Below are 10,863 nucleotides of genomic sequence, written 5' to 3'. Positions count from 1 at the left end.
TGGTGGTCCAGTGGTTTAAAACTCAGTGCTTCCAGTGCAGGGGGCATGGGTTCAATCCCTGGTCAGGGAAGTAAAAGCCCACATGGAGTGCAGCACGGCCAAAAAATAAATAAAAACGGTAAAACATAGGAGAAGATCGTGATTGGCGAGCTTGGGGCAAATGCCCGGAACAGGTGGGGCAGAGGTGCTTCAGGAAGATGGTGGCATCCGTTTGACCACGTGGTTAGAAGAGAAGTATTTCCCAGACAGAGGTGGGATGAGGCATCCATCTGGGCAGACAAAGCCGTAAATGTCCACTAGAGGCAGTTGAGTACCGTATAGTTTTCTCATTTTTTATTAAATAGTGGTATATTGGCCATCATTCAATTTAAGAAGATGACTGATATCTTACTTGAGGTTGAAACGATCTAAGTCACAAAGAAATTTAATAGGGATGATTTATAAGCTATTTATAATTTTAGTACCCTGAAATAACTGTTTATAGTACCTTCCACAGACACATAATTTGTATATAGTTGTGTCCACAATGTATATACTCTTTGGTATTATGCCCTTTATCCTAAGTGTAATAGGAAACTGTTCTGTAGTCTTTACAGTTATTTATCACAGTGGAAGCATAATATTCTTTCTTTGGTTGCTGTTCAGTATCTTGTTAAACCATTTCCTTAATGTTAGACATTTAGGTTATTTCCCAGTTAGAGCTAGTCTCTTACCTTACAGCAAACACTGATTGGTTTTCCACCTTATTCTGGCTAATGCTGCAGGAAGACAAAGTCTTAGGGAGCCAGAGGGAGAGTCCGGACCCCAGCCTGCTGCACCATGGCCCAATCTCAGGCAGCCTGGGGTTCTGCACAGCCTTGATTCCATTTAAGTTTTAAAAACATGCCTGATATAACTAGCAGTTTCTGGAAATGGTTAAGATTTTTGTTTCTTGCAAAATCAATCACCCTCTTGCCCGTGGAGAAGGTCCTTCTCAGTGAGCTCTGAAAATCCACAGAGCCCCTGACAGGTGTGAGTCGGGTGCTCCTTTGGAAAAAGGCTCCACCTCTGCCTAGCTGTTTGCAAACAAATCCTCAGCAGAATCACCTCTCGGAATCCTGATTAAAAAAAAAAAAAGCTAGTCTCTTTCAGATCAAAAGGGGCACGGTCGGGGGGCTTCCCTGGTGGCGCAGTGGTTGAGAGTCCGCCTGCCGATGCAGGGGACGTGGGTTTGTGTCCCAGTCTGGGAAGATCCCACATACCGCGGAGCGGCTGGGCCCGTGAGCCATGGCCGCTGAGCCTGCGCGTCCGGAGCCTGTGCTCCGCAATGGGAGAGGCCACAACAGTGAGAGGCCCGTGTACCGCAAAAAAAAAAAAAAAAAAAAAAAAAAAGACAGGGTGCTATATAAGTGTCAGAATCCGTTAGTTACCTGGCATTTCAGTGCCTGGCAGTTTGATGGACAGCTGGCTCCGTGCTCAGCCACGTGAGGATCATCAAGTCTTGTGGGATGGAGGGTCCTCCGGCGCACGAGGATTGATGTGCCTTTAACCTGCCTGTCATTTATCTTCCAGAGCCCAGGAATCTCGATTCCCAGGGATAAAGCTGTCTTGTGGACTATTTTCCTGTGTGGTTCTCCTTTAGCATTTCCATTAAAAAAAAAAAATGACTTAAGCTAGTTTTTCCACACCCATATTGAACAGCAAATAAATAGGATATTTTTTAAGTTTTTGTTTTTTTACATGATTGTACATACTAACCCTTATTTTCAGTGCAAAGAAAAAGCTTTGGAATATGCATAAAATTGCATGCATACTGTCCTGTTGATCTGTGGTTATAGAAATGGTCTTGTCTGAAACGAGAAATTCCCTTGCCTTGGCACTTTAGTTGACCATGGATTTCGATGGTTCACAGCAGTACTAAGAGGATACTTCTTTCCGAGGCCTTAAGATCAATATTTCCTGATTTCTGTGAAGTGGGAAAGATTGATGATGGTACATTTGGTGGATGGCTTGAGAAAGGCTGGGAGCCATGCAGAGTTATTTTCATTGGCTAATAACATGGTCTATGGTGGGAATTTTTCTGATTACTTTGTGTTTGGGTGAAGTGAGTGTTACTTCTTATTTTTGATTGACGTGGTTCACAAATGCTTTGGAAAGTGAATTTCAGGCTGATTCTGGAGCTGTGTCCTGTCCTAAGTGTCTATAAAGCAGATGAGCAACGGGCCTTACTACCCTTCATCAGACTCGACTTCTTACTGAGTCTAAAATTTAGCTGAGGACCTTGGTTCTCAGACCTTTTTTGGTCTAAGGACCCTTTTACTTCCTTAAATATTACGGAGGCCCATAAAGAGCTCTGTTTATGTGAGTTTATATCTGTCAGTAATTACCGTATTTGAAAATAAAATTTAGAAATATTAAAGATATTCATTTAAAAATAAGTCCATTTTGTAGCAACATAAATAGCATCATTTTGTGAAAAAGAACTTTTTCAAAACAGAAATGAGAAGAGTAGCATTGTTTGACATTGTTTGCTCACGTCCTTACTGTCTTAGAATTCTGTCATCTTTTATTGCTGCATGCAGTCTGTAATGTCACTGACGTAGCTTCTGGCAAACACAGTACACTCATGAGAGAAAGAGCATGAAAAACGCCAATGTTGTTGTAATATTATGAAAATAATCTTAACCTCACGGACTCAGGTCCCTGGACACTTCCAGAACTGCTGGCTTTAGGGGATGAGTATATAATTCAAAAATCCGGTTCAGCTGCAGGCAGGTATTGTCAGGAATTCTCCATTTAGGAGGTACCCACTGCCCGTGGAGGATTTTTTTGTCCTCTAATGTGTCACTTGAATTTAATGAACACAAGGAGGAAGTCTGACATTGAGATGCAAAACACTAGGCTGAACTTCAGAGAGCCCTTATCTATCTATATAAGAAGACAGTAAAATATTGTTTTATTGCAGAAAGATAGTGTGGCCTTGAAAGGGCTTTCACCGTCTGTACCCCCTTGGGTTTTGTAAGGGGGGTGAACCCTGGAGCTAGGAGTAGGGAGTCTGGAGGAGAAGGGTGTGGACCTGAGCCAGGGATTGCAGGTTTCCACCAGCGCACAGGTCTGCACTCCGTGATTAACCATCTCTGCCAGCCTAGCACTCTAAGGCCCCCAGGCAGGTGGAGACACTCCCAGGGACCACTGGTCCAAGGCGCGGCGGCCACCTACGTTGTCTCGGTTAATTCCGGCAGCTCCCCATTCTCACGTTGAGAAGAGCACAGAGAGGTCAAGTCACTTGCCTGAAGATCCCCAGCTAGCTGCTGCTGGGCTCCTCTGGGCCTGTGGGATCCCACGTGTACTTGCCTATGTCCATTCCACCTCTCTGCCCTCGAAGGGGCAGACCACAGCCTTCTTTTGGGGGAAGAGACTCCTGCCCTGTGGTTGGTACCATGGCTCACAGGTACATCTCAGTTAGGCTTGAATTAAAGTTATGTTTGAATATGACTTGGATACGGTTTGGCCAAGAGAAAATCTGATGGGCTACATCAGGTCCAGTGTCCCAAGATAGACCGTACCTGGCACAGGGCTGCTGTGTCGCACAACTCCAGGGGACACCGTTCACATCCTAGTCTGTGTGAGCCATGCTCCCTGGAGCTGAGCCGTGCACGGCCTGCTCACACCTACGTGGACGCCCTGGCCCATCGCTAAGTGCCTGTTAGTGTTGCTGTCCTAGACTGTGAGCTCAAGGTCAGGAACGATGTCCTGCCGTCTCTGGGACCCTAAGCGCCCAGCACAGGATGTAGGAGGCATAGTGGGTGGTCTAGAGGCGCTTGTTTGATGTGAACGCCTGGTCTCCCCCTGCTCAGCTGGAGGCTCCATTAGGTCCGCGCACACCAGTGGTTTGTAACGATGCCTCTTGCCTCCTTCAGGTCTTGCGCTTCAGTCGTGGGCGAAGCCTGAGGAAAAAGAGAGAGAGGCTCAAGGAAGAGAGGAGAGCTCAGTCTGTGCCGAGAGATGATGTGGCACAAAGCAAGGTGGGGGGATAGCCCTCCCGCCCACTGCCAGGGTGGGAAACTGTCTCCCTGCCTCCTCCGGGCCCGTCTGGCGGCTGCCGGGCCCTCCTCTGTCTCTCCTTTCCTCGGGGTCCTTCAAATCTTGTCCGTCTTTCCTTCTAGCCTCTTGTCTTCTCCTCTCCACGATTTCAGGCCGTGTACTCTCACGCCACCCATCTTTTCTAGCACCCTGTGTGGCTGTATTTGCGAGCCCTGTGCATCCGTGGCCTTGTTGCTTCCATGTGGACAGCACAGCCTCTCTGGCACCACACCCTTCATCGTGTAGAGCAGAGGTTTTCAAAATGTGAAAACCTTGTCACCTGGAGCCTTGGTAGAAATGCAAATCTGGGGGCCTCACCCCAGACCCACTGGATCAGAAACTCTGGGGTAGGGCCCAGCAATCTGTGTTTGAACAAGCCCTCCAGGTGATGCCAATGTGGACTACAGTTGGAGGACCAGTGGCGTAGCTTGTTGCCTCTCCTTCCGCTTAGGGAGTGAACAGAGGCTGTGCTAGCCCATACGGCTCCTCTGTGCAAATTAGAAAAAGTTGCCTCCTGGGCAGACCAGCCTAGCACAGGGCACGTATGGCGAATAGAGCCCAAGGTGGACTTCAGCTCCCTCAGCCCCACTCACGCCCTCGGCTAGGTGCCTTTGTGCAGTGAACAGCTTGCACAGCTGTGCACGGCAGCCCTGGAGTGAACCATGCCTTTCAACTCTCCCAGGAAGAAGACTAGGATATAGAGACAACTTCTGGCACATAAAATTTTATACCAATTATTTGTTTTTCTCTCTGTTTGAAAATCTTACCAGTTTCCAGGGTTAAGGCATTGTAACTCGCATTGGTTCCTGTGTGTGAATTGTACATATTAACTTGTAAAAGTTCTCACAAGGACCAGAAAAGTGATTTTTTTTTTTCATTTCAGAAGGTTCTCACTCTCCTCTGTGAATTGTGAGCGTCCAAGATCAAAGAATGAGTGGCGTTGTCTTTTTGTTAAAATGTAAAAGACCAAAAAAATCTCTAATGCTGAGGTGTTTTGTGTGTACTGCGTTCCTAAAGTTGCAGAACATAGAGTTAGACCCAAGGCAATATCTAGTTTGGCACCTAATAAATGAAAAACCAAACATTCAACTTACCAGGAAAAGCACAGGTGTTCAGTTAAAACCACCAAGCAGTGCTTCCTATGTCTGAAATTTGTCATTGGAAAAGATTCCCAGGGGTCCTTTAGTGGATGGAGGCTGGGAAATTTTTTGCCATTATTGAAAAAGGCTGGGGGAATCAAGGAGAAGAGGTTTCTGGGCTTTTTTTCCTCTGTAGGGAAGTGTCTCAGCAGGAGACACCCATAGCAGTGAACAGGCTGTACCCAGAAAAGAAGAGTCCAGAGAAGATTTCCTGTCTGCCTCCCCGGAGCCCAGAGCAAAGGACAACAGGCAGAAAAAGTCAAGGCCCAAGGTCAGGAGGCACGTGAGAGCTGCCAAGAGGGCTGGGAGGAGGGCTGGCGGAGGGCCCTGGGATAGCGTCATGCCCCGCAGCTAAAAAGCCACTGCACTTGGCTTGCTTGCTGGTTTGGAGCCAGAGCACAGAAATCGGCCCTGGCCGGCTGTGGACACAAGGTAAGCATGCTGGTACAACTCTTTTGACACATACCTGGCGTAGAACGCTGAGAGACTAGCAAGGCGGGCCAGACGGGAGCCGCCGGCTGGGCATCAGGCTTGCAGATGTCACGGCGCTCAGGGTGGCTGTCGCCTTCTCTCCCACAGGCGTCAGCGTTTTCTGACCCCACCCCACCAGCAGACCAGCAGCCTGGACAGCAGAAGAGCTCGCACACTCACAGTCACCCTAAAAAGAGGCCCAGGCATCACTGTTCACCCCCAGGTGCCCCCCACGAGTTCAGAGCGTACCAGCTGTACACGCTGTACCGGGGCAAGGACGGCAAAGTGATGCAGGTACCTGCCGGGCCCTGTCAGGGCAGGACTGTAGGCTGTAAGCGAGGTGTCTGTGTAACCCTGTTGCTGGGGGTTAATGTCCACTTTCAGCGGTGACTACAGAAGGCATGAGCTTTGAAGATAAGCCAGCTGGCCCTCCCCACCTAAACTGTGCAGTACCCTCCTGCCACATAGGCCTGGAGAGCACAGGGATGTTACAAAGCTCTCTGCACCATCCTTAGGTACTGCATAGATAACCTTGAGGCCGGGTAGTGGATAAAAGCAGCTTGAGGACTGGGACCGTATGTTACACTCTCTGAATCTTCTTAACATCTACAGAGCCAAGGCTTGGCCTGTCAGTCCAAAGTTACCACAGGGATGAGTCTCCTCCATCACGTGTGGTCCCCTGGTGTACTGACAGACACATGTTTTCAGAAGGAACGAACGACTTGGATTGATTCCTTTTTGGCTTCCCTCTTAGGCACCAATAAATGGCTGTCGATGTGAACCCCTGATCAACAAGCTGGAGAATCAGTTGGAGGCAACTGTGGAGGAGATCAAAGCAGAGCTGGTGTCAGTTCAGGATAAGATGAACACGAAGCTGGGGCACATGGAGAATAAGACCCAGCACCAAGTAAGCGGTTGCCATCCTTCTCATGGCGTGGTGTCCTGGCAGAAAATGAAATCAGACCTCAGCACACCTTTCTGTTCTGCAGACTCTGCCCTGAGCATGTCGGGCAGGCTGTCAGGGAAAGAGACCTGTGATTTCTTTTTTTTTTCCTAATTTTATTTCTTATACAGCAGGTTCTTATTAGTTACCTATTTTATACATATTAGTGTATACACGTCAATCCCAATCTCCCAGTTCATCCCACCACGACCCCACCCTCCTGCCGCTTTCCCCCCTTTGTGTCCATACGTTTGTTCTCTACATCTGTGTCTCTATTTCTGCCCTGCAAACTGGTTCATCTTTACCATTTTTCTACGTTCCACATACATGCGTTAATATACGATATTTGTTTTTCTCTTTCTGATTTACTTCACTCTGTATGACAGTCTCTAGATCCATCCACGTCTCTACAAATGACCCAATTTCATTCCTTTTTATGGCTGAGTAATATTCCATTGTAATGCACCACATCTTCTTTATCCATTCATCTGTCGATGGTCATCTAGGTTGCATCCATGTCCTGGCTATTATAAACAGTGCTGCAATGAACATTGGGGTGCATGTGTCTTTTTGAATTATGGTTTTCTCTGGGTATATGCCCAGTAGTGGGATTGCTGGGTCATATGGTAATTCTATTTTCAGTTTTTTAAGGAACCTCCATACTGTTCTCCATAGTGGCTGTATCAATTTACATTCCCACCAACAGTGCAAGAGGGTTCCCTTTTCTCCACACCCTCTCTGATTTGCATTTCTCTAATGATAAGTGATGTTGAGCATCCTTTCATGTGTTTGTTGGCAGTCTGTATATCTTCTTTGGAGAAATATCTATTTAGGTCTTCCTATTTTTGGATTGGGTTGTTTTTTTGATATTGAGCTGCATGAGCTGCTTGTATATTTTGGAGATTAATCCATTGTTAGTTGTTTACAGATATTTTCTCCCATTCTGAGGATTGTCTTTTCATCTTGTTTGTAGTTTCCTTTGCTGTGCAAAAGCTTTTAAGTTTCATTAGGTCCCATTTGTTTTTTTTCGTTATTATTTCCATTACTCTAGGAGGTGGATCAAAAAAGATCTTGCTGTGATTTATGTCAAAGAGTGTTCTTCCTATGTTTTCCTCTAAGAGTTTTATAGTGTCTGGTCTTACATTTAGGTCTCTAATCCATTTTGAGTTTACTTTTGTGTATGGTGTTAGGGAGTGTTCTAATTTCATTCTTTTACATGTAGCTGTCCAGTTTTCCCAGCACCACTTATTGAAGAGACTGTCTTTTCTCCATTGTATATCCTTGCCTCCTTTGTCATAGATTAGTTGACCATAGGTGCATGGGTTTATCTCTGGGCTTTCTATCCTGTTCCATTGATCTATATTTCTGTTTTTGTGCCAGTACCATATTGTCTTGATTACTGTAGCTTTGTAGTATAGTCTGAAGTCAGGGAGTCTGATTCCTCCAGCTCCGTTTTTTGCCCCCCAGGAACGCTTTGGGTGTTCGGGGTGTTTTGTGTCTCCATACAAATTTAAAGTTTTTTTCTTCTAGCTCTGTAAAAAAAATGCCATTGGTAATTTGATAGGGATTGCATTGAGTCTGTAGATTGCTTTGGGTAATGTTGGGCTTTCTATCCTGTTCCATTGATCTATATTTCTGTTTTTGTGCCAGTACCGCATTGTCTTGATTACTGTAGCTTTGTAGTATAGGCTGAAGTCAGGGAGTCTGATTCCTCCAGCTCCGTTTTTTGCCCCCCAGGAACGCTTTGGGTGTTCGGGGTGTTTTGTGTCTCCATACAAATTTGAAGTTTTTTTCTTCTAGTTCTGTAAAAAAAATGCCATTGGTAATTTGATAGGGATTGCATTGAGTCTGTAGATTGCTTTGGGTAATGTAGTCATTTTCATAATATTGATTTTTCCAATCCAAGAAGGTGGTATATCTCTCCATCTGTTTGTATCATCTTTAATTCCTTTCATCTCAGTGTCATATAGTTTTCTGCATACAGTTCTTTTTTCTTCCTAGATAGGTTTATTCCTAGGTATTCTATTCTTTTTGTTGCAGTGGTAAATGGGAGTGTTTCCTTAATTTCTTTTTCAGATTTTTCATCATTAGTGTATAGAAATGCCAGAGATTTCTGTGCATTAATTCTGTATCCTGCAACTTTACCAAATTCATTGATTAGCTCTAGTAGTTTTCTGGTGGCATCTTTAGGATTCTCTATGTATAATAGTATCATGTCATCTGCAAACAGTGACAACCTTACTTCTTTTCCAATTTGTATTCCTTTTATTTCTTTTTCTTCTCTGATTGCTGTGGCTAGGACTTACAATACTATGTTCAGTAATAGTGGTGAGAGTGGGACATCCTTGTCTTGTTCCTGATCTTGGAGGAAATGCTTTCAGTTTTTCACCATTGTGAATGATGTTTGCTGTGGGTTTGTCGTATATGGCCTTTGTTATGTTGAGGTAGGTTCCCTCTGTGCCCACTTTCTGTAGAGTTTTTATCATAAATCGGTGTTGAATTTTGTCAGAAGCTTTTTGTGCATCTATGGAGATGATCATATGGTTTTTCTTCTATAGTTTGTTAATATGGTGTATCACATTGATTGATTTGCATATATTGGAGAATCCTTGCATCCCTGGGATAAATCCCACTTGATCATGGTGTATGATCCTTTTAATGGGTTGTTGGATTCTGTTTGCTAATGTTTTGTTGAGGATTTTTGCATCTATATTCATCAGTGGTATTGGTCTGTAATTTTTTTTTTTGTAGTATCTTTGTCTGGTTTTGGTATCAGGGTGATGGTGGCCTCATAGAATGAGTTTGGGAGTGTTCCTCCCTCTGCTATATTTTGGAAGAGTTTGAGAAGGATGGGTGCTGTTAGCTCTCCTCTAAATGTGTGATAGAATTCACCTGTGAAGCCATCTGGACCTGGACTTTTGTTTGTTGGAAGATTTTTAATCACAGTTTCAATTTCATGTAATTGGTCTGTTCATATTTTCTATTTCTTCCTGGTTTAGTCTTGGAAGGTTTATCTTTCTAAGAATTTGTCCATTTCTTCCAGGTTGTCCATTTTATTAGCATAGAGTTGCTTGTAGTAGTCTCTTAGGATGCTTTGTATTTGTGCGGTGTCTGTCGTAACTGCTCCTTTTTCATTTCTAATTTTATTGATTTGAGTCCTCTCCTTCTTTTTCTTGATGAGTCTGGCTAATGGATTATCAATTATGTTCATCTTCTCAAAGAACCAGCTTTTAGTTTTATTGATCTTTGATACTGTTTTCTTTGTTTCTATTTCATTTATTTCTGCTCTGATCTTTATGATTTCTTTCCTTCTGCTAACTTTGGGTTTTGTTTGTTCTTCTTTCTCTAGTTCCTTTAGGTGTAAGGTTAGATTGTTTGAGATTTTTCTTGTTTTTTGAGGTAGCCTTGTATTGCTATAAACTTTCCTCTTAAAACTGCTTTTGCTGCATCCCATAGGTTTTGGATCATCGTGTTTTCATTGTCATTTGTCTCTAGGTATTTTCTTATTTCCTCTTTGATTTCTTCAGTGATCCATCGGTTATTTAGTAACATATTGTTTAGTGTCCATGTGTTTGTGTTTTTTATGTTTTTGTCCCTGTAATTCATACTAATCTCAGAACGTTGCGGTCAGAAAAGATGCTTGATGTGATTTCAGTTTTCTTAAATTTACTGAGGCTTGATTTGTGACCCTAGATGAGATCTATCCTGGAGAATATTCCGTACGCACTTGAGAAGAAAGTGTAATCTGCTGTCTTCGGATGGAATGTCCTATAAATATCAATTAAACCTATCTGGTCTCTTGTGTCATTTAAAGCCTGTGTTTCCTTATTAATTTTCTGTTTGGATGATCTGTCCATTGGTGTAAGTGAGGTGTTAAAGTCCCCCACTATTATTCTGTTACTGTTGATTTCCTCTTTTATAGCTCTTAGCAGTTGCCTTATGTATTGAGGTGCTCCTATGTTGGGTGCGTATATATTTGTAACTGTTATATCTTCTTCTTGGATTGATCCCTTGCTTATTATGTAGTGTCCTTCCTTGTCTCTTGTAACATTCTTTATTTTTTTTTATCTGTCATAGGTATTGCTACTCCAGCTTTCTTTTGATTTCCATTTCCATGGAATATCTTTTTCCATCCCCTCGCTTTCAGTCTGTATGTGTCCCTAGGTCTGAGGGGTTCTCTTATAGACAGCACATATATGGGTCTTGTTTTCGTATCCATTCAGCGAGCCTGTGTCTTTTGGTTGGAGC

General features: G+C 43.9%; 1 protein-coding gene across 1 annotated transcript in view; it reads left to right on the top strand.

Moving 5' to 3' along the window:
* Positions 1 to 6,586, top strand: part of LOC112401229 (ankyrin repeat domain-containing protein 6) — a gene marked incomplete at its 3' end in the record, with an annotated part of 104,222 nt that extends 97,636 nt beyond the window's left edge. Inside the window, exons 10-13 of the mRNA XM_024747323.1 lie at positions 3,900 to 4,004; positions 5,338 to 5,472; positions 5,781 to 5,966; positions 6,427 to 6,586. Coding sequence (XP_024603091.1) covers positions 3,900 to 4,004; positions 5,338 to 5,472; positions 5,781 to 5,966; positions 6,427 to 6,586 — 586 coding nt within the window. The remainder of the gene's footprint in view (positions 1 to 3,899; positions 4,005 to 5,337; positions 5,473 to 5,780; positions 5,967 to 6,426) is intronic.
* Between the last annotated feature and the right edge of the window lie 4,277 nt (positions 6,587 to 10,863).

Source organism: Neophocaena asiaeorientalis, unplaced genomic scaffold (genome assembly GCF_003031525.2).
Source record: "Neophocaena asiaeorientalis asiaeorientalis breed wild unplaced genomic scaffold, Neophocaena_asiaeorientalis_V1.1 scaffold161, whole genome shotgun sequence".
Lineage (NCBI taxonomy): Eukaryota > Metazoa > Chordata > Mammalia > Artiodactyla > Phocoenidae > Neophocaena > Neophocaena asiaeorientalis.
The sequence above is the reverse complement of the archived record's forward strand: the minus strand, read 5'-3'. Positions and strand labels throughout refer to the sequence as shown.